General features: G+C 43.9%; 1 protein-coding gene across 2 annotated transcripts in view; it reads left to right on the top strand.

Annotated features, from left to right (window-relative positions):
- The window catches only part of snd1 (staphylococcal nuclease and tudor domain containing 1), a 180920-nt gene that overhangs the window by 16331 nt on the left and 139885 nt on the right, over positions 1-24704 (top strand). The window contains exons 10-11 of one of the 2 annotated variants that reach the window (XM_083999700.1): positions 2125-2229; positions 12407-12505. In XM_083999700.1, coding sequence (XP_083855826.1) covers positions 2125-2229; positions 12407-12505 — 204 coding nt within the window. Of the gene's footprint in view, positions 1-2124; positions 2230-12403; positions 12506-24704 lie in introns of both variants that reach the window. The other variant, XM_083999699.1, reaches the window with a different exon arrangement.

Raw genomic sequence — 24704 nt, 5'->3', positions numbered from 1 at the left:
TTGGCCCCCACACTGCAGATGTCATGTCGGCCACGGGCAGAGGGTGGCAGTAGATCCCCACCTCTGGAGTGTCAGATTAGACCAGTGAGTCATGTTGCCTGCCTATTTGTCTCCCCCCACAACCCCCCCCCCTCTGCCTGCTCGCTCAGCCCTCATGGCAGCTACTTTGCAAAGACTTTTTTTTTTTTTTGCTCTATTTTTCTATCTCTTTTCCATCTTTCCCTCTCTGCCTCTGCTCGTGTGATATTTGCGGAGAGATTACACTCTGTCTTTCTGGTCTTTCGCTCCATCTTTCTGTTCCTCTGTATCTCGGTTGCATGTTGATCCGTCCTCCTTCGCCTCTCTTCTTGTCTCGCCTCCTCCGGCTGATAATTAGCCAGTAAATGCTGAGCCATTTTCTTCTGCTCCTGCCACATTCTCTCTCTTGCACTTTATTTACTTGGGCAGGCCACAAAATGACCTTGTTACAGTGTGAATTCGTGTAGGCTGGTGTGCGTGTCTTTCCGTGTGCATGCATGCCCCCCCCCCACCCCCCCACCCTCCCTCACACTTACTCATTACACCTCTCCCCCTCTCTGTCTCTCTCCCTCCTGCTCCCTATGTCTCTGTATCTCTCCCACTCAGCTCAGTGATTAGTATATGATGTATTTTGGCTGCGGTTGTGGGCAGGCTATTTAGCATGTAGGCTGGTCTAATTTCTGTTCTCTGGTGGCAAATGCAATGGCAGTCTGATTTGTTTTCATGGAATAATACATCACCCAAAAGAACCTCATACACCTGGATTTGAATCTGTCATACTCTCTATCAAAAAAAAAAAGAGGTCCAACTAAGCTTTAATAATTCACAATGATTTTTGTTTTTTTGTTTTTCTACCACACAGTCAGGCACAAAAAAAACACCCACACACAGTCCAAACTGTGTTTGAAACGCAGCTCAGACCTGCTGCATCTCTCACATTTTAGGACTGGAGCTTGCACACAGCCTACATCTGAACTCCAGCTTGAGTGATGGCGAGGCCATTTAATGCACATGTGGGTGGCAACATGTGTAGGGCGATTGATTTCTCAGTCCCTTGCAAGCGGCCTACTTAAGTGTGCTTGGTTTGTATGCCTCCTTCATCTCAGTCCCATATACCCTCAATCTGTCTCTTTACCAGGGGAGGGCACATACTGGAAGGCACATAAACAGTGAACATAGACAGGGCTGAGTTTATTTAATATTTATTCCACACTTCAGAAATGATACAAATCTCAAGAGGACGATAAACTCACTGGTTAAATTCATGAATTATAATGAAGGAGGGCATTAGTTTGCACATTCCTGTGTGTGTACCAGACAAGCCAGACAGTGTTTTGGGTTTGCTGTTCTTTATAGTTACAGTCCAGTACTAGACTAACACTCCTGCGAGCTGTGAGTAAACAGCAGTAGCCTTGAACGTCCACCGGCAGTCTCCTGAACTGCACCTGCTATAAAGTGTGGTTACACTTGTAAAGGTCTCCAAGACAAAGTGCTGCCAGTCAGTTTTTGGACTGCGGGCTGCGTAATGCTCCACAAGTCTATCTTTAACAGGATGTTTATGTTTTAAAGCTTTCCCTTGCACTCTGTCTCCCTTCGTTCTCTCTCTCTCCCTCCTTGGTGCCAATCCCCCAGATAGCGGAACGTCCTCCATCTGTCCTCCAAAAACCTTGTCGGCCCTGCTGGGACGACTTAGCTCGCTTGCTTACTCAGTCACTCAAGGATCACTCTTTCTTACCTCACTCTCGGTGCCTTCTGCTCGTGACAGCGCACGATCTGCACTGTCACTCTCCGTACGCCTTTGAATAGATCTCTTCCTCTCCATTTATCCTTTACCTGCTCCTTCTCCTCCCGTCTTTCTCTCAGTCTGTCTGCTCACTCGCTCAACAAAATGCAGCGCCAGTCTTTTTGCTCCAACACCCCTCCATCCTGCAGGGGTGTTTATTCCCCTCCAAAAGATTTACTTTCTTCCCCCCTTTGGACCCTTGAATTAATTTCATTTTTGTTTACAATGCCCGATTACATTCCCAAACCTTTCTCCCTCTATTTTTCTTAATTTCTTTTTTTTATATTAACCACTCCCTCTTCTTTGTTCTTCTGCTCCTGCAGGTGATGCAGGTGGTTAATGCCGACGCCATGGTGGTGAAGCTCAACTCTGGAGAATACAAGACCATCCACCTGTCCAGCATCCGACCCCCCAGGATCGAAGGAGAGGTACAAATGAAACCTGTGTGTGTTTGTCTGAATGTGCGTCTGTCCACAGCTTTGCACAGAGTGAGTGGGCACTTGTGTGTGAATAGGTGCCTGAACACAGGCTCCCTATTGTAACCATCTCTCTCTGTTTAATTTCCATGCCCTCTTCTCTTCCCTTACACATTAGCTCTCTCTCTCTCTGGCTCTCTCTCTCAATGACCATGGGAATACTTTTGGCCACATGGTGGCGCCCCCGTAGTTGGGGCACATGCAAACACAGTGAGACACTTGCACACACCCAGTGGTTGCAGCACTGCAGAGAGTGGGGCAGATCGATTTTTTTTCCCTCTTCTTCTTCTTTTTTTCTCTCCCCTCTTTCTTCTCTACACTGCCTGTTTTTCTCAAAAAGATTGCACACATGCTTCCAAACATATATTTAGTGACAACAGGGGAGACGTGCTTTCTTTCTTTTCTTTTTGAAAACACTGGGCTGTACCTGAAAGCTTACATGTTCACAGTGACACCTGGACAGACAAAGTCGACTGTTGTGGATGTCAACCGTCATCCCACTCCCCCTCCTCCCCTCACCCCTCCCCTCTCCCATCACTCTCCCATCTCTCATTATCACGAAATTTATCGACTGAAATGAAACTCTTTCTTTTATTTTTCGGGGAGAGACAGGGATCGATCGTTGTTACTTCTCCATCACCACTGGTGTCTGAGTCTCTATAAAGGCTATCATTTTGTAAATAAAGGCCTCAAGCTGTCTGGAAATGTCACCCCCATTAATTAGAAAGTTTTGGTGTCACAACAGTACTGATTTTTTTTTCTTCTTTTTTTTGCTTTATTATTGTCAGAGGGAGAGTTTCAATATTTGAAATGAACCCCTTCTCTCCCTTTGTTTAAAATGTCTGAGGCTGTTTGACAACCGCTCCTCCAGCCGACACTCTGTTTACTGTAATATCCATTAGTACATAAGTCATGTCTCACATTTCTCTGTTCAGAGAGGGAAGAGACAGTCATGGTGTTGTGTTTCTGTCAAGGGAGTGGTTGTAAAACTCTGATTGCAGAATGTTTGCAACATCCCTTTACTTTCTTTGTTTTGATTGTTTTTGTTTTATTGACTCCCTCTCTGCTTCTCCGCCATTTTATGGTCGACTCTCTTTCTATCTTTCCTCCTTTATTGTTGTCTAGTTTAGCTTTTATCCTCTCCCCCCCCCCTCCACGACATCGTCTTTCCCCTGGCGTCGTTAGCGCCTTGCATCATTAAGATACTGCTCCGTATCTCTCTCTCTTTCTCTCTTTGCCTTTTCCTCCTTCCCTCTCTTTTCTCCTCCACAGTCACTTACTCCTGCTGATCTTTCCCTCTGGGTAGCCAGGCTGTGGTCAGATCGTTGACCTGCACTGTTGCCCTTCATACGCGTTTCCTCTCTCCAGCTCTCTGTGGTTATAACAAGCTTCTGGGAAAGAACACCTCTCCATTTATTTTGTCTTCCTGCCCTTTCTCTTCTTCCTTGCATTGCTCTGCTTAAGCTCCCAACACTAAAACCCTGGTGCTTTCCTGGAAACTTCTCTCCACTTCTTCGCTTTCCTGATTTACCCCCTCACTCCCTCTCTCCCTCCTCCTTTGCACTCCTTTTACCTTTGATTTCCCACTCTTGTCTTTCTCTCTCTCTCTCTCTCTCGTCTTCCTTTCAGCGCACGTCCCTCCTCTGTCTGTCGCTCTGTCTTTGTCTGCGCCAGATGCTTCAGCAGTATGTGTTTTGTGCTTCATTACACTGTCGTATGTTGCAGAGGGGGCGGGCGGGGGCCTGAGAGACAGGGGGGCCAGGTGTGAGTGTTTGTGTGTATTGTATCGGTGTTGTATTGCCACAGTGTTGCATGGCCGTCTCTTGCAGTTCATGCATATTTAATTTGTTGTTGTATGGTTGCGAGTCTGATTACTCATGTTAATACCATGTCTGTTTTGGTACTTGCTCACTTGACTTGCAGAGTGAATTGTACTCGCCTGCATAAAATATCACTAATGCAATATGCATCTTGAACCTTAATCATGCATCTTAATGTGGCTACTTCCCATAATGCATCATATCAGGTCATAATGCATAGTGGTCAGAGTTTACACTTAATCTTAAACTGGAGCGACAGATAACCAAAAAAAGTTTTTCCTGGCTTTTTCTGACAAGAGGACAGTTTTTTTTCAGTGGTGGTGTTTCATTTAAAAAATCTTACATTTTGTGTTTTGTTTTTAATAAGGGTTGTTCATGGTGCTGCTGCTGGTGTTGTTTGTTAGCTAGTTATTTCTGTCTGTGAGCTAAAGAGCCTGCCCGCCTGCCTGCCTGTCTGTAACGCTGTTGGCTCAGCTTTAAGTGTCGTCGCTATGGCAGCGATGCAGGGTTGTGGCGGGTTTACCGAGGATGTGACGAGCCCTCGGACTGTAAGGTAGAATAAACACAACTGACAGACACAAGACGGACTGAAATGTCTCCGTCTCGACTCTCGACTAAATATGTTTTCCATATTCATAAATGAGAATTGTACGTCCTGTCTCATTTGCCGGCAGGTCTTTGTGTCTGATCACTAAATTAGACAAGTGAGCTGTTTCCTTAGGTGAGCAGGGAAACTTAATTTCATGCCTTGTCTACACTGCTTTACAGACGCAGATGTAGTTATAGTTCACATTGTGTCAGTGGAATCTATGCGGGACAATGTAATCTGTTAATTTTCCACTACTATTGCTTGAACTACATTGAAAGCCAATCAAATTTATTGTGTAGCACCTGCCAAAGTATTTGAAACACTTGGCAGCTACGGCTAAAATCTGTGGGTAGAGGTTTTTTTTTTTCCTTCTTCCTCCACCTTGCTTAATCGGAGAGCGTAGAAATGCACATCGAAGAGGGATACACAGAGTAACAGCATAGACAAACAGAAAAAATGTGTGATTTTTCTTTTTTAAGGGGTCTATTCTTACCTTTAGGGCAAGTGAGTGTGAGGTCACAGCAGGTATCTCTCAAACAAGAGCCCTACACAGTACACACTCTTGACACCATGTTGGCTAACAGTGTAACGAGAGAGCCGGCCTCTTGCTTACAGAGCGAGCAGACAGACACAAAGACATTGTCACGGTTTGCAACACAGCTTACACACACACACACACACACACACACACACACACACACACATGGGAGAGACATGCTTGGTTAAGCTGCATTAGCCTATGTCAGGAAACATCTTGGAAATTGGCGTCAGCGTGTGCAACAAACATGGATTACGCAGGCATGTGCCCTACGCATCCAGATGTGCGCGTGTTAGCACTGTAGCCTATACGTGGATCTGAGCTCCAAGGAAATATTTGGTATTGTGACAAGAGTGTGTGTGTGTATTGTGCGTATGTATGTGTGTGTTGCACTTTCTAGAGGTCTGTAGGGATTTTCTTGTGCCAGTTGTCATTATTATCTCTGTCTGTCTGGATGTGTCTGTGCACCGTTTGACCGTGCATTCTGCAAGCGAGGCCGTTTATGTTTGTGTGTGGGTGTGTCTGAGTGTGTGTACTGTTCGGGGGTACTGAGGCCAGATGCAATGTACCAGTGCACTGATGAACTGTGACAGTTCCTGCCAAGCCCCTTTCCTCCCCCTCCTCCTCCTCCTCCTCCTCCTCCTCCTCCTCTCCTTCTCCCCCCCTCCCAACTCCTCTGGTTCCTTTTAGTCTTCTAACACCACCACATCCCCCTCCCTCCCTCCCCCTCCCTCTCCCCCCTTCATGACTACACTAATTGTGCTCAGACTGACAGATTGGTGGACCAATGGTGTCTGGCTGCAGCAAAAACATCGGACCCAAATTTGCCTCGCACGTGCCCCCCACACCCCTCCCCTTCCACCCCCCAGTGTTACTGCTGTGGCATATCTTCAGATGTTATTTTGAGCTAGGGAGTTGGAGTCAGCTTTTTCTTCTCCCCCCCACCTCCCACCCCCCCTCTGTTTTTTTTATTATTTATTTTTCATCTTTGCTCTCTTTCCCCGTTTCCTCCTCCTCCTCTCGTGTGCAGCAGGACAAGCCCAGCGTAAACACGAGCGTGGAGAGATGTCTATGCTACTCAGTGACTCACTCACACACCCACTCACTCACTCACTAGCTCGCTCGCTCGCTCGCACTCATTGTGTTTGTGTGTATCTCCGCTTTTGACGATGCACATGCGTCGAGCCTCCAGTGTTTGTGCGTGTCTCTTCATGCATTGTAATGTATGTATGTGTGGTTATGTGGTTTAAGTAGGGTTCAGGACGGTGCTGATGGAGCACATCCAGAGGTCAACCCGCTGTCCTTATATAAGGCAACACAATGACTATGGCTCATCCCCACGCTACTCCATAGAGCCCTGCCTACTCGTCTAACCTCTCTTCAGTCCACCTCTGTGTGTGTGTGTGTGTGTGTTGACACTGTCGATGATTCTTAGTCTCACAGTACATCTTTCATCTTCCTGCTGCAGCCTCTCATAAACCATCTATCCTCTCCACTCCACCCCTCATCTCTTTTCTTTCTTTTCCTCTGTCTCCTTCTTATTTTTACTTTCACATTATTAGGTTTATTTTTATGCTGGAACATTGCACATTGATTAGCATTTCTGTAAATACAGCCGTTTCAGCTCAGGTCTGGAAAGTCTGGCGAAGTGCGTGTGGGCAGACTTTGACAATCTTCACCTCTCCGTATTACCTACGAAGTACAACGAATAAGTTTACTGGAAGACACATCGCTAAACACAAACAACCCAATTTTATCGCTGCACAGCTTCTGTCATTTCACATATATTATTATTTTGATCTGTGCAGCTAATACAGACAGTACAGTATGGGTTTTTGTCGCTACTGCACTGCACAGGATAATGAACTCTTGTCTCACAAGTGCAGTCAAGACTGTGAGGTCTTAAGAGAAGGTGGTAGAATATGGAAATAGAAAATGTGTTGTAATGTTGTCATAGCTAGTCGGCTAATTATCTCCTGTAGTGTGACACGGAGGGCTCAAATACAATGAAAGATGAAAGATTTATACCACATTAAGCAGAACGTGTGGGACCGAACGACAGACAGGGGTAGAAGATGGCAACAACCAAATCACAACTCTGCAATGTGAAAGACACACTTAGGAAGGAAGCAAGAAGAGAAGTATTAAGAAAACTTGAACTAAAATGCTGTGAATACAAGTATATTTTGAATATTTGTGTTTTTTTTTATTCCTAAGTGAGTTAAAATCAGGATACACATTCTCAGGCAACATGAGTTGGAATAAAGCTGTCGAAAATCGATCCTCGTTTTTCAAGAGCGTTCAAAATTTGTTAAAGAATCTGAGCAGATACGGTTTTATAATAACCAAATCCTCAAACAGACGGCCCCATCTGCTCTCTCTCTCTCTCTCTCTCTCTCCGCTGTGTGTTTGTTTCTCTTCTTCCTACTCTCCTCTGTGCTTTTTTATCCACTCCCTTTCTCCTCCGCGCTCATGTCCCCATCCTCCAAATCTTATGTCTGGCCATGTGTGTGCCCTCAGCATGCCCCTAGCCTGGCATGACAAGCTTTGACCTGAAGTTTTTGGTAGAGGATGACAAGAAAGGAGGGTCACCCCCCCCTCCCCTCGCTCCCGTCGCTCCCCTCCCTCCTTCGTGACTCATTTGTGCACTATTGGCTGGATGAGGCAGATTAGTAGCCAGGGTCCCTCCTCACCACTGGATGAATATTTTTTTTATTTTTTTGTTGGCTCCAATGCACCATTTGGCTGTCACTGTTGAAAAACTAAAGGCTTGGCTCACTTGTGTTTGTGTTGCTGCAGCAGAGGAAGTTATTCAAATGGCATTACACTGGAAAAACAATGTGATGGTTCCTCTTGAGAGATCCGAGTGATAGACAGACCTTAATATTTAATAGACTTTATTTTGAAGCAGACCATTTATAAACAGCATGGTGCAGCAGGTTAAAATATCCTCTTGCATAAGCTTTGTCCCCCTTTTTTCAATAGTTTGACTTGTCTGTTGCAATATTGGCGACTTTAAGCGGGCGGCACTGCAGTTAGTCTAATACTGCATCACCATATCTGTCTGCAGGGCCAGTCTGACCGTCTGTGTGGTCCAGAAATTATAAACACAACACTGCACATTTGAGTCGCAGTGTGACCGCCTCGCTCGGGCAGCCAGTACTTTAGCTTTATTTATTTATTTATTTATTTTTTAAATACGACATCCTTATTAATGACAGCACACAGTCAGAAAACAGTCTGCATCACAGCTGCCCCAGTAATTTTACCTGCACCAGTTTGTTAGGAGCTAATCATGATTTAAGTGGCTGGCTTTTTTTTTGTCGTTTGTTTTTATGCTTCCACAGGTAACTTCATTCTGAAAGCCAGGTTTTCTGTTTTGTTTTGTTTCTATTCCAGGATCAGCTCCAGTCAGTTCAGTAAATGACTTATTTGTATTCTTCTGTATGGGTAATAATTCTGAAATTTGTCATTTGATTTTGTATTGTAGCTCTATAACCGGCAATATCCTTCATGCTCTTGCTTCAGGAAGTGTATGCCCCCTCTCTCTCTCTCTCTCTCTCTCACTCTCCATCACTCTCTCTCTCGATCTCTTTCCATCTGTCTTTCTCTCCTGCACCGTCTCCCTCTCTTCCACTCCAGCCCTCTGCAGCCATTTGATGTTTATGCATGCACAATTGAGTAATGTTGTTAGGCATACAATAGTAAATGTTGACTGTTTGTCTAAGACTCCCGGTGGGCTTGTTAATCAAAAAATAATGTCCGCTTTGTCTGGGACACATGCAGCACGGCGGCGTGGTCCTCTCAGGAGACGGGTGGTTACACACAAAAAACAACGCACACTCTGCTCCATCCGTTAAAATGTAAAAACTAAAGGCCTAATACTGTACACTGACTGACCCCGTCCCCTCCTCCTCCCCCCTCACAACCAACGCCACAGCCAAACATCAGAGCGCATGATGTGCTCCTGAGTCATGATTTCACCCTTGAAGTTCCAGAAGCTGCAAATGCTTCCAGCAGCAGCAGCAGCAGCAGCAGCAGCAGCAGCAGCAGCAGCAGCAGCAGCAGCAGCAGCAGCAGCATCCACACATTTGCAGTCCAGCCCCTGCAGCCCTGCGACACTGTACAATCCAGCTAGCGTCATGCCTCTGCAATAGTCAAAGATGATTCCTTAGCTTTTTTGGGGTAATTTGGAACGAAGGGGAATTTACCCCAAATAGAACAGAACTCCCCCCGAGGACAGTGAGAACAAACTGTTGTTATTGGGTCATGGTTGAGACACAGTCAGTGACTCCTCTCCTCTGTCTGTAACCTTCCTGCAGCAGCTGCATGAGAACAGTCGTGTGTGGTTGACGATGTGCGCCGACTTCGTCTCATTTAACGATGCTAATCTTGTCAATTTCATCAGTCAGGTTTAGAGTCAAATAATTAAAGTTGTCTACGTTTTCCACACAAGTTATTGTCCGGGGAGAACTGCAACTGATGTGGACCAAATTGTGAAATATCCATCATTGATTAAATCCCATATTGAATCCATGGAGGGTCGGTCCTTTAAAAACCATGAGTGGTCTTGATTTTAAAGAGGAATTATGACAGATTTTCACCTTAGTTAAACAGCTGTGGAGAAATTGTTATGGTTCAATTACTTGTTACGTGGAACATGGAGGCTCTCTGCCTTCCACCGAGCATCTCTTGGCCGAAAACCAACCTGCAAGATCATCGCTTCCAACTTGTTGTCCCAGATCTCGTCTCACGAGAAAGATGGACTGCTTCACGGCACTACAATCTCTTCGTCACCCACCTCGGTAGACATCATTCTGCAGATTGCCTTCTCTCTGGCTTTGTTGAAAACAAATGCACTGTTTTGTGCTGTTTTATAACAATGCAAGTTTTTACAACAAAGAAAATATGCACTCCGAAACTGTAGGGGGAGCTCCGCTGAGAGAAAAAAAAGCGACGAAAACAGCGAAAAAGAGTTGCCTATTTGCCCTTTAAACGTTTCCTGCCCCCTCATGTTTTAGCGTGTTGCCATCATGAGGACAGAGACCAGGTTAAAGTCACACCGGAGTAAGACTTCAGCGTGGAGAATGTGATCATCAGCGTGTTCATCCTGACTGCCTGCGCTCCGAGTTGTAACATTTCCCTCTCATTGTCTCATTTTCTTGTTTTCTGACTCCTTCACCTCGCCGTCTTCCACTCAGTCTCGCTTCATTCCCCACAGACCTTCTAAAAGGAGGAGGAGTAGTACCTTTTGTCCTCTTTGTCTTCTCCTCCACTCCTTGTGCCTAATTGGTATAGAGTGCTGACATTTACACTCTTCACCCTCAGTGACACAGCTTCCTTTCCACCGTAAAACAGCTTATTAGTTAGAAATGATTCTTTTTTCCCCTTTTTTTTGCTTCTGCCCTCCATTTTGGTTCATTCTTTACTTTTCCCTGTTAAAAGTTATCTCGTTGTTTTGACCTGTGTCTATCAGAACTCTACCGGCCCTGAAAATTGGGTTCTGTGTGCGTAAACACCCAAACCATCATCCAGTGTCTGTGAATTCTCTTCTTAATGTCTAACATAAAGACGACTCGCTTCCAAAAGAAAGGATTTCACCTGGGTAACGTCAGCCTGGTGGAAGTCATCCTCATCCCCAGCAGTGGACGGCTCAGCCCCGGAGCTCAGGCACAAAATGGAGGATTCCTGGCTGGCAGCGCTCCTAAAAGGCCCCATCATCCCACCGCAACCGACTTGATAGGGATGAAAGACCCCGACAATAAGCCCCGGCTGACACAAAATGGAGGACATCGGGGCTCTTGGCTGAGCGGCGCGGGATTTCCACCGGCCATGTGTGAGATTAATTCACCTCCGAAAGTTCCATGCTGCGCTGACTCCGCCAGTGAAAAGTGGAGTAGGATGAGAGCAAGAGGGAGTAAGAAAAGAAAGATGGAAAGCTATTAAAACTCAAAGGTTATTACGTTCCTGCCAAGGTTAAGGGAACTCTGTTGGCTGGTGGATTTGGCAGGTCTCAGTACTCCCTCACCAGGACCGGTCCGGCGGGCCCTCGGTGCAGTCATGTTGACTCATTCATACTACAAACATTATTTTGGAAGGGAAAGAAAAAAACGAGAAAAAAAAACGACTGCCACTAAAACAGAAACATCGCTCAGTGTAGATATTTTTCTGTCGCTCGTACGTACGAGCACATGTTCACACAGCCGCTGCTCCCCATGTGTCTTATCTCCTCATCCATCTGCCCAGCTGTGCGCCGCACCTTGCAGCCCCCCTCCACCCCCGAACAACTGGAGGGGCATTAAAAATGAATGAAAGCCCCTTTGAATAGAAGAGGAAACGAGGAATTAATCCAACTCCGTTTGTTCATCTGGAAGAAGTGTTACTTCTGTTTGCGTGACAGATAATGACGGCGCTCATAGAGGAGCGTGGGAGGGGCAGGGGTGGCGAGAATACTGGGATTGTCATTCATAGCCCTGTTCCTCCCGTTAGCGCCTGTCGTTTATTTTCCCACTGCGTCATTGTCATTTGCTGTATTATATTTTTTTCATCCCGCCCCTACAAAAACGGCACCTGTCACTGTGTCTGTGTGTGTGTGTGTGTGTGTCTTTTCACACTGGGAGCAACACAAAAACCTCAGCCTCCTTTGAAAATGCAAATAGGTTCTATTTGTGGCCTGCTCCTGTCAGAGAGTGGGTGAGCGTATTGAGGGAAGTTTTTTTTTTTTTTGTGTGTGCAGCTGTGTGTGAGTGAATGTGTGGCATGTGGCTACATCTGTGTGTACAGTACACATGTGTGCGCACACATGGCGTCAGCTTGCCTTTATGTGACTGTTGAACGCGGTGTCTCTGCCTTGTGCTGCTAGCATCTGTGTGTCCTTGGTAACGGATTATTTCTTTCTTTGGTGCAGTGTGTCAGTATTGACAGCAACAGAGATGTTTGTATTTGAGGAAGGTGTGTGTGTTTGACTGTGTGGCTGAAATGTTGCTTTTCACTCTGCAATAGTTTTGTGTATTATATGTTATTGTGTGTGTGTTTGTTGATTTGTTAAACCTTGTACCTTTTGCAATGAAAATAACGTTATTTCTCTCCATTTTTATTTTTTCAATTTTCTTCTCTCCATCCCCACTTCCTTTTCCCGACTCCTCTCCCCTCTTTCATTCTCCCTCCATCTTCGGCCAGGAGAAGAACAAAGACAAAGACAAACGGTTCCGTCCGCTCTACGACATCCCCTACATGTTCGAGGCCCGCGAGTTCCTGAGGAAGAAGCTCATCGGTAAAAAGGTACAAGGACTTTCAAAACTGTCACCTCTTATACATACAACGTGATTGTTTTCTAATCAGCTTTTGATGATTTAAACAATATGTCTAAACAAGAATCCCCCCCCCCCCCCCACACACTCCCCCCCTCTCCCTGTGGCTTTACATGCGCTCCAACACCCTTTCCCCCTCGTCAGCAGCCAAACACACGATTCTGAATCCCTAAGCTGAAGGTGTCTGTTTCTCTGCCTCCCTCCGTGTGAATACCAAGTGCTCCCTGTGGATGCCCTGGGGCTCAGTATTGGCCTGGACGCACCCTTTAAACAAGCAGTGTTGATTTCCCCCCCTCTTGTGTCTATTGATCTGCCGGGGTCTGTACACCTTGGGGGCCGCTATGATTTACACACATCTGACCCAGCACAACTCGGCAATGAGCAAGAGAGCACTTTAGAAAACACACACCATTGCTTGAACATCTGCTTTTTTTGGTGTAAAACTTGAACCGATGAACTATGAATTGAGGTTTTTCGGTATGAGAAAAACACTTTAAATGGGGGTAATGTTTTAAAAAGCAAACTTTGCCTCCCAGATCAAGTTACATTGTTTTTACACCAGGGTCCCTTCAGTAAATCTGTAAAAAAAAAAATGACTCCGGCATTCTTGTCATTGTCCGCACAGTAGCAATTTTGCCACCTCCAGTGGCAGTAATGGCACAGGGAGAGGAGGCAGCGCTTGCTCATAGGCATGCCCAAAGCTGTTGTCCACCGCCTGAGTTGAATGATGGTTTATGTTTTTCCAAATAGTTAACTCCGACTCTTGTCAGATGCACACAGGGCCGCGTTATAATGGGAACCCTGCCGAAAAAGATTGGAATCTTTCTCGCAAAAATCTACATGAAAATGTAGTTGAGGGTGCAAATTGATGGAAAGCGCTGTCAAAATGGTGCATTTATGCACAATCATACTGCCAAAATGACTTCCTTAGTGGGGAGTTATCTCATAAATTCCACGCTGTGTTGCAGCTGACTACCAAGTATCAGTCATTGGAGCTTAGACCTTCACAAATCAATTCTCAGTGTCCTTTTTAAACAAAAAAATAAAATCACAGCCTGTGTTGCTGCTGAGCTGAGAATGTACTGATTTCAGGGGTCCACACCACAGCACCCAGTTAATAGATGGAACAAGCAATCCCGTGTCACACACACTTTCTTAAGTGAACAGTGTTAAAAACACATTTGCAGCACAGCCTGGTTAAACGCAAAAACATGCACCCACTCAAAGCCAAAAAGCCGAGAGAGTTCCTTTTGGCATTCAGCACAGGAGTGAGATTCATATCCCTGTCTCAGCCTCTCGTTGCAGCCGTTTTAATCATCCACATTAATGTTTTTTAATGACAGAAAATTCAGCCGTAAGCTGGCTTTTTGACGAGTGAAGCGAGAATAATGATCCGAGCTGTTTATTTGCGGTGTTTGTGTTTGGGGGATAATGAGTGTGTGTATGATGGGAATAGGAGCGACTACAGCTTTGTCAAGGTGTAAAAACGTTATACGAAATATGCCGGTAGCATGACGATTAAACGCGTATTGTTGTGCAGGTTTGCAACATCAAGCCTCATATAGGCCCCATATATAATGAGTGTAATGTACCCTGTTGGGCTTGTCGATAGAATTGCATGTTATTGACATTTAAAATACAGCGCTGTGTGTGTGAGGTGTGGGCACATGCATTTAGATGAAGTCATAATACAGATACATTGCAATTTAGGGCTTTTCAACATACAAGTGCTAACACATGCAAAGCCATTCCAGTCTACTGTGTGGTCATTAGCTGTTTGAAATAGGAAGAATATGCGCTGCGAGGTTCACTCTGCATGTTTTCTATAATTGTCGCTCAATATATCCACATGCACACAAACGCACACAACATCTGACATCACACAGATCAATCTGCTGTTTTTTTGTTTTTTTTACGCCGAGTGTGATTTCACAGTATTGCTTGCTTAGACTCGAGGGTGTTTCAAAAGTCAACTCAGCTAAAATGTTCCCGTGCCTTCCTAAGCCTCGGGCAAATTGCTGTTTGTAGTGTTTATCGGAGAGGAAAGTATGCATGATTGTCTACGTGTCAAAAGGAGTTACTGTCTTAAGCGCGATAAGAGAGTATGCATGTTTTTCACCAGAGTGCGTCACTGCCCCCCCCACCCCCCGTTTCACAATCTGCATTTAAATACATCCGGCATGATTCAGTCACATGTGGACGGCTCGAAAAAACACAGGTGGGAGGGCGCACTCTGACGTTTTTTTTGACAGATTTGATCACTATGGCTACAGGCGGAGGCGGAGGTGGTGGTGATGGTGATCGGAGTCTTGTGCAACCACATGTATTGTCGTATGAATGCAAAATGTCAATCCTGGATCATTACAACTTTAAAATGCAGCCCACACCTGTAGCAAATGACCATTAACTCATTGGCTGCCAGCCATTTTCAGAGCAGAGAGCCCCATACTGCCAGCCATTTTAGAGCATTTTGAACGATCTTATAAGACCCACAGAATATTGTGTTCTATGACTATATAAACACCGAAACTACCAAGAGAAAAGTAGACTCTCTTTGTTCAATAGGAAAAAAAAGTTTGTTTCTACCTTTTTCCGTTCTTTTGTAAACAGCAGTAGAACATAGGCTGGTTTCGCCAAAAACAGCAGTTTTTGACCAAAACACTGAGAAAACGAGCTTTTTGTGGAAAGAAACGTGTCAAGCAGAACAGTGACTTTGACGTTGATATTTTTTGCTTTAGTGACACCTCACACATCTGAACAGTGTTTTCCTTCTATAAAACAACAAAAACAACACTGAGAAAGGACTTTTGATGGCAAAATAATAATTTATTTACAAATATCAGTAAAAATGCATTAACTTTTTTGTACGTTTGTAGCTGTCACATGACCTCTGCCCCATGGTCGACCACTGCTCGATCCACCACCTGTAAATTATAGAAATATATAGAATTACCATAAAAATACATCTCTTATAGATGTAGTCAAGTGTGATGTGGAGTTTTTTTTTTTTTTTAACCTTTCCGATCAAAGCGATCCGCCCTTCTCTAAGCAGTAAAAGTTAGCTCGCTAGCAAGTTAGTTTATTTTATTAGGGCCACGGGCAATCGCACCGGGCACTGATCCCTACAGCTATGAAATAGCTGCAGGGACCAGTGCCCGGGCGAAGCCCGGGCACTACTGTTATTGTGTGGATTTTTTCTTATTAGTGTGACTGCTGAGCAGTCACACTATTGTTCTTCTGTTTGGCCATTTTCTTCCGCCTTTTTACGGTCTTCTTCTAGTCCTTCATACTTTGTGCTATTTCAACAATTCATATATCAAAACGTGCAGCTTTTTCTGGACTTTATTGGCATTACTTTTCTCTTTTTAACTCTTTATACTTTTTCAAATATTTAACTTTTTAGATGTTGACAGTGTGCAGATCATTAACAGACAACAATCTTCTTGACAACTCCACTGTAGTGTAGGGGGTAGGGTGGCCGCTTCCCAACCCTAAGGTCACTGGTTCGAATCCAAGGGAAGAACTCTTGTTATGTTATGTTGAATTCTGCTCTCCTCCCCCGCCTTCAATTGGTCACAGGTGTTTGTTATCTCCTTGATTACTCATACCAGTTTGCAGCACATCATCACATTACAATGAATGACAACAGTCTTGAAAGCAGTGTGCTCTCTGTAGCCGAGTGGCAGAGTAAAGGTTTAGTGATCATATGGTCATGGGTTCGATTCCTGCCTTAGTCATTTCACATCATTGCTTGACTTTTGATTCCAATTATTCAGCTGTCATTGGACAGTCTTTGATTCCTCATAGTATAAAGCTCATTGTATCAAAGGTTTTCATTACCCCTCACATACTGTCTCTGTCTGTAGCCTAGTGGTTAGCTTGCTGGTCTGGAGACCTGAAGGTTGCTGGTTCAAATCTTGCCTCAACAACAATTATAGTGCATTATTTTCCCAGTTGTCCTCTGTTGACTTCTGATAACTTGCTTCATGTTGAAACTGCTGCTCTCAGCCTGAAATTCACAGAAATTTTCATTCTAAGTCATTCAAGCTTGACTCTCAAGCTTTCTTGGTGTTAACTGTGTGTGCACCGTGGCCTAGAGGCAGAGTGGAAGTCTAATGACCATGAGGTTGTGGGTTTGATTCCGACCTTGGTAAAAAATTTGTATGGTGATCACTGCTTGCACTATTTGCTAATTCTGCAACAGTGTTCAGTTGCTATCAGCAGTCACACCATTTCCATTCTTGGAAATGCTTTTTCTAGTTAGTGTGAATGCTGGAAGCATTCACACTATTGTTATTCAAATCTTTATACTTATTATTAGTGTGACTGCTGAGCAGTCACACTATTGTTCTTCTGTTTGGCCATTTTCTTCCGCCTTTTTACGGTCTTCTTCTAGTCCTTCATACTTTGTGCTATTTCAACAATTCATATATCAAAACGTGCAGCTTTTTCTGGACTTTATTGGCATTACTTTTCTCTTTTTAACTATTTATACTTTTTCAAATATTTAACTTTTTAGATGTTGACAGTGTGCAGATCATTAACAGACAACAGTCTTCTTGACAACTCCACTGTAGTGTAGGGGTTAGGGTGGCCGCTTCCCAACCCTAAGGTCACTGGTTCGAATCCAAGGGAAGAACTCTTGTTATGTTATGTTGAATTCTGCTCTCCTCCCCCGCCTTCAATTGGTCACAGGTGTTTGTTATCTCCTTGATTACTCATACCAGTTTGCAGCACATCATCACATTACAATGAATGACAACAGTCTTGAAAGCAGTGTGCTCTCTGTAGCCTAGTGGCAGAGTAAAGGTTTAGTGATCATATGGTCATGGGTTCGATTCCTGTCTCAGTCATTTCACATCATTGCTTGACTTTTGATTCCAATTATTCAGCAGAAATTTTCATTCTAAGTCATTCAAGCTTGACTCTCAAGCTTTCTTGGTGTTAACTGTGTGTGCACCGTGGCCTAGAGGCAGAGTGGAAGTCTAATGACCATGAGGTTGTAGGTTCGATTCCTACCTTGGTCAACCATTTGTATGGTCATCACTGCTTGCACTATTTTCACAAAAGTGTCCTCTACTTACTTGTTGTGGTTAATTTCTGCACTTTCCTTACTTTTTTTTTTAAGCATAACTTGCTTCATGTTGAAACTGCTGCTCTCAGCCTGAAATTCACAGACATTTTCATTCTAAGTCATTCAAGCTTGACTCTCAAGCTTTCTTGGTGTTGAGTGCAGCTCATCAACAGACAACAGTCTCTGCAACTGTGTGTGCACTGTGGCCTAGAGGAAGAGTGGAAGTCTATTAACCATGGGGTTGTGGGTTCGATTCTGACCTTGGTCTAACATTTGTATGGTGATCACTGCTTGCACTATTTGCTAATTCTGCAACAGCAGTCACACCATTTCCATTCTTGGAAATACTTTTTCTAGTTATTATTATTCTTACGTCTTTCACCCTTTTTCTGCGTTTAACTCCTTCTTCATACTTTGTGCTATTTCAACAATTCATATATCAAAACGTGCAGCTTTTTCTGGACAATTCTGCTACTATTTTTCTCTTTTCAACTATTTATACTTTTTAAAATATTTAACTTTTTGTGCAATTTTTTTCCCATAGGAATACATTGAAACAGTCTTCAAACTCTTCAAATCTTCTGCTTCATTCAGCCTCTAATAGCTTCAGCATACTTTCAGCTACAGACTTCATTCAACTTTTAAACTGTTCACAAACCTTTCAACTATTCAGCTATATCTCAGCTTATTGATATCTTCAACAGTTTCAGATATATGTATAGTTTTAAAATCATTAAAATTTCTGACAAAATTCCAATTTAACATGGAAGTCAATGGGACGGAATGTTCGGATGTTGGCAGTTGGCAGAGTGACAGAGGGTCTAAAAATCCTCTCACATTTTTCTCTCTATCCTGTCAGCACGGCCACAGATTACACTCTACATACATAATTTCCGCCACGTTTGTAGACAAGCTCATCCTCGATCTCTTCATGTGCTCAAAAAACCAGAGAGACGAACACAATTTAAACTCGGAGCCTCTGAGTGCGGCCAGTTCCCTCTCCTCCTCTCATTGACTCCCATTCAAAAGTAGGCGCTGATTTTCTAAAGGTCCCAAAGTTTCCAACCTGCGACACAATCAACAATTTTTACTCTAGAAACACCAAAGTGACATGGACGCGTTCAGCAAGGTCTTATGGTTCGGAAAATGTAAACCTTTTGCTCGTACTAAGTACAGATTTGTCGTACATTAGATCTGTTTGAGGGTGTCACAGAGCAGTTAAAGCCTATGGTTAAAGCTGCCACCATGCCTTAAAGCCACCAGCCAACAGTTACATGGTAACCTCAACATGGCAACCTCACCATGGTAACCTCACCATGGTAACCTCACCATGGTAACCTCACCATGGCAACGTCACCATGGCAACGCACACACATTCTCTGTCTGACTGTCTGTCGGTCATACACACACACACACACACACACACAAATGTACACACACTAACTACCACACACACACACACACACACACACAAGTGGACACACACTCACCATACACACACATCCAACACACACACACACACACACACACACACACACACACACACACACACACACACACACACACACACACACACACACTCACCATGCATACACATCCAACACACACACACAAATGGACACACACTAACTACTACACACACACACACACACACACACACACACACACACACACCATACACACACATCCAACACACACACACACACACACACAAATGGACACACACTCACCATACACACACATCCAACACACACACACACACACACACAAATGGACACACACTAACTACCACATACACACAAACACACACACACACACACACACACACACACCCAACAAACATACAACCACTTACCAAACACATACACAATTACACACAAACAGACACACATGCACACACAACAAACACACACACAAATGGACACACACTAACCATACACAAACAGACACACACGTCCAACACACACACATTTCATACAGTTGTCAGGTCAGAACTTTTTGTATATCTTCCTCACTCTCTCACACACACACACACACACACACACACACACACACACACACACACACACACACACACACACTTTTCCTACAGTTGTCTGACTGTTTTGTATGTACCTCTCTATCTTCCTGTTGTAGTTAATGGACTCGTTGCTGTTAATTTTGTTCTTTAGCTATTTAAACTGAAAATACACATTTCCCCATTTTGGTCATGTTGAACACATTGTTTTACACGTATCCTAAACTACTGAGGCTCTTCTCAACCATTTCACACCATTAAACCCACTGTTTACATGTTCTACTCCTCAGCTAATTGTTCTCTCTTTTTCTTTCTTTCTGTCTTTCTTTCTTCTGCCCCTTCATCTGTATTTTAACTTCTTTCTTCTATTCTATTTCTGCTATTTCTCAGCTATTATGCCTTTTTGCCATTGCTTTAGCAGTTTCTTCAGCTAATTTAGCGTTGATTCAACAATTTCTTCAGCTCATTCAGCATTGCTTCAGCAATAGCGTTCAGCTGCTTTCAGCATTCACACGCATTTTCTGCAGGAAATGCTATCTTTTTCTAGTTAGTGTGACTGCTGAGCAGTCACACTATTGTTCTTCTGTTTGGCCATTTTCTTCCGCCTTTTTACGGTCTTCTTCTAGTCCTTCATACTTTGTGCTATTTCAACAATTCATATATCAAAACGTGCAGCTTTTTCTGGACTTAATTGGCATTACTTTTCTCTTTTTAACTCTTTATACTTTTTAAAATATTTAACTTTTTCTGATTTTTTTCAGCTTTATAATGGGTGTGTATTGCGTCTAACGAGCAGAGCCAGAGGTTACAGGTGTTTGTTATCTCCTTGATTACTCATACCAGTTTGCAGCACATCATCACATTACAATGAATGACAACAGTCTTGAAAGCAGTGTGCTCTCTGTAGCCGAGTGGCAGAGTAAAGGTTTAGTGATCATATGGTCATGGGTTCGATTCCTGCCTCAGTCATTTCACATCATTGCTTGACTTTTCATTCCAATTATTCAGCTGTCATTGGACAGTCTTTGATTCCTCATAGTATAAAGCTCATTGTAACTCAGGTTCTCTGTGGCCATATGGTTAGTGTGTTAGGTGTTGTGCTATTTCAACAATTCATATATCAAAACGTGCAGCTTTTTTTTTTACTTTATCGGCATTACTTTTCTCTTTTTAACTATTTATACTTTTTAAAATATTTAACTTTTTCTGCCACGATTCCTTACTTTTTTTTTTAAAGCAGAAGCCAGTGATCCTCTTATCAAAGGTTTTCTTTACCCCTCACATACTGTCTCTGTCTGTAGCCTAGTGGTTAGCTTGCTGGTCTGGAGACCTGAAGGTTGCTGGTTCAAATCTTGCCTCAACAACAATTATAGTGAATTATTTTCCCAGTTGTCCTCTGTTGACTTCTGATAACTTGCTTCATGTTGAAACTGCTGCTCTCAGCCTGAAATTCACAGAAATTTTCATTCATTCAAGCTTGACTCTCAAGCTTTCTTGGTGTTAACTGTGTGTGCACCGTGGCCTAGAGGCAGAGTGGAAGTCTAATGACCATGAGGTTGTGGGTTCAATTCCGACCTTGGTAAAAAATTTGTATGGTGATCACTGCTTGCACTATTTGCTAATTCTGCAACAGCGTTCAGTTGCTATCAGCAGTCACACCATTTCCATTCTTGGAAATGCTTTTTCTAGTTATTTTTCCACTTCCGGCCAACTTTCGGTTCGCTACTAGTCCTGCAACTCGAAGAGTTGCAGGCCAAATTATATATCAAAACGTGCGGCTTGATTGGGATCGGTGTGCTATTACTTTTCTCAACAGTATACGAATTTTTCGCGACGTAAGTCGCGAAAAACCGTGCAAAATTTTTGCATTGAAATGAATGGGACGGGCGGGAAAAAAAGAGCGAAAAAGACCAATCATTGGAGTTTAACAAACGTCTACTGCTCAGGCATACTTTCACCTAGAGACTCCATTTAAACTTTAAACAGTAGACACAAGTCTTGTGTATTGGCGTATTACTCCACGTTTTGATAGGTCATATAGTTTTTGATCAATCCCTGATCAATGACCATGATCATTTTTGGAGAAATTATGAGATTATAATGGGTGTGTATTGGACGGAATGTTCGTGTCAGAGTGCGTGACATCGTCGGTTAGAGTGGGAGAGATGCCAGAAAAACTCCAGATTTTTTCTCTTTCCAAACTCGGCCCGGCCACAATTTACACTCTACACACATAATTTTTTCAGAATTTGTAAGACAAACTTGTTATCTCTCTTATCATCTGCTCAAAATATCAGAGAGACTTACAGAATTTAAACTCTGAGCCTCTAAGTGCGGCCACGTCTGTCTCTGCTCCTCATTGACTCCAATACAAATATTTTCTGAGAGAAGCAGAACGGCCTGATGTTTTAAAACTGCCAGCGTCGCCAAAATATTTACTGTAGAAACACCAAATCGTACCAAAATTTTCAGTAAGTCCTTAGAGCAACGTTGATCTGTGTTTTGTTCTGATAGGAGTTACCGTTTTGTCATGCTAAGCCTAAATGTGAGCCCGGTGCAGAGGCAGAAAATGGCTCTTTTTCTCCACGTTTCTGTCTGTCTCAGCCTGCGGGGCCCCTATCGCCGTGGTAACCACCTCGAGTTGCCGTGGTAACCAGGCCAGAGCTCGTTAACTTCATAAACAATCCACCTGGCGCTCGTTTAAATGTTTATAAACACAGACACAGCTAAATCAGACTGACACAGGATGCAGCTCATAGTCACACACACACACAGACTCTAGAACCAGCTTCATGTGATTACAGTTACACACACATCAACACACACAGGTAACATACAAATGCGCGCGGAAGCGCGCACTCCTCTCCCACACTCTAACACACACAGGTAACTTCATGTGACACACACACACACACACACACACACACACACACACACACACACACACACACACACACACACACACACACACACACACACACACAGTTAACCTAATGTGGTTACAGCTCCTCCATATCAGTGCTTATAGAAATATGATCATGTGTCTGTCTGATCAGCTCTGTCTTGACCTTAAGATCGTGGGTTTGATTCCCATGTTGACAGAGATGGCACAACCCGCAGTAGCTCCCGTGGCCCATTCAAAATTTCCCGAGAGGAAATTTTCTAGTTATTTTTACCATTGATGTATTATATTATTACCTTCATGTCTTTCTGGAGCGTGGGGACGGGTCTCTGCTGCTCCTGGTTGATCCGGACGGAATCGCTCGGGTCACGTCCACCGAGCCGTCAGTTGAGCTGGGCTCTGGTCTGTGGTGACGCACCGTCAGCTGCTGATTCTCACCACTCGGCCCGGCTGGATCGCCGGTGTCCAGCGTCGGTGTCTTTTTCAATGATCTCCGTCATTTTCTCACGATCGCGACCCTCTTCCTCTCCGAACTACCGCGACACACACGGTACATAATGTGCCGACGTGCGGAACACATAGGCTCCGTGCATAAGTTTCTTTAGCATATCTCTTGTCATCTCGCTTCTTCTTCTCATACCGTAATACATGCTGATCTCTCATCCAAAGAGGGCACTGCTGCCCCCTACAGGCCGCTACACATCTTTACACTAGTTTACAAGCCTGATATTGATGGACAAGCTCCGCCAGACCTTCCTCCAGCCCTTCCCGTTGAAAAACGCAATTGACGTCTATCGACGTCAATGGCAGTGAACGGTTGTAATTAGATTGACGTCTATAGACGTCAATGGCAGCCAATGAGTTAATCTCTGCCTTGCCCTCGTCACCGGGAAATTGGATGTATAAATACATACAGTATCTGCCACTGTATTGCTTTACATTTGATTAGTATTGAAGTCGTGTCTCCCAAGTGTGTGCTTGTAGGCTCTTTGAAGTAAGTTAGGTTTAAGTGGAAAGCTCTTGCCCATTTGCCAGCAGTAAAGCCCCCCCTCTCCTCACTCTGGAAAAATCAATGACGGAAGAGCTCTGGAACGCTGCTTCCCTCCCATTCCTTTATTGTTGCTAAGATACAAGGCTAAAGCTCTGAATTAGACCCTCTGTCACCATGTATCATCTCCTTTTTTCAATAATTGCAGAGTCCTAAAAAAAAACTGCAGTTTTTTTTTTTTTTTTTTTTAAGGTAGAAACATCGCCCATCAGCTGCCTTGGCAACAAGAGGAGAATTAGTTTGGATGAAGTGATCACAGACTCGCTATAGGTGAATGTTTATTTGCGGCGGTGAACACGATCCTAACCCTTGAGGCTTTAATGTTAATCTATGCTACCTTGGCCTACTTGAGTTGTCAAGTTGGATGCAGGTAGATGCACAAGTGTACGGAGGCATGTTGCACTCCAACAAGAGGAGAGGAGTTTAGTCGACCCACTTACTGTCATCCTGTCTCCGAACACTAAGCTCTATGGAGACAGATTTGGAGCAGTAAGCATTAGGAGAAGACTCTAAGACCACTGCTTTCCCTGAAATTCTGCTCCAGAGAACTCCACTTTTATCTTTCTCTTTTTTCTTCTTCTTCTCTCAGACACAAACCGAGACAAAGATTTTACCTCGGCATTGGGGTAATTAGGGCTTGACCTGGCGGATTTAAAAGAAAATACTCTGTCTGATCCAGGTCCTTTCTGAAAGAAAAGGGGAAGAGAACCCGAGTCTTTAACAGAGGTGTGACTTGAGATTCATTGTCGGATCACAAAAGATGTGCCTTTTGCATGGGCCGGCTCAAACTGGACTTGACCAGAGCTAATCGTCCTGTCCCGTCACGAGGTTGAGTTGTCAGATTGACCCACAGGTATTCCCTTGACAATGATCCCATTCAGAGTCTTGCCTAAGAGTGCAATACATTGCATGAATTGGGAAACAAGCAGATTTTCCCCTGACTAAACCTTCTAGGACGTGACTAAGCATTAACTACGAGTCTCAGTGTGCTGAGCTAAAGCTCAAAGACTTAGTGCCAGCGCTCCGCTTTAGGAGAATAATGCTACATTAAATGCTTTTTTTCTATTAAACCCCCTATTCCTCATATCTATAAGGAGAGCATGGTGCTTTTGATCTTTTATAAAGCATA

This window comes from Trachurus trachurus, assembly GCF_905171665.1.
Source record: "Trachurus trachurus genome assembly, chromosome: 23".
NCBI classification, from domain to species: Eukaryota; Metazoa; Chordata; class Actinopteri; order Carangiformes; family Carangidae; genus Trachurus; species Trachurus trachurus.
This window is presented reverse-complemented; position numbering and strand designations above follow the sequence as displayed.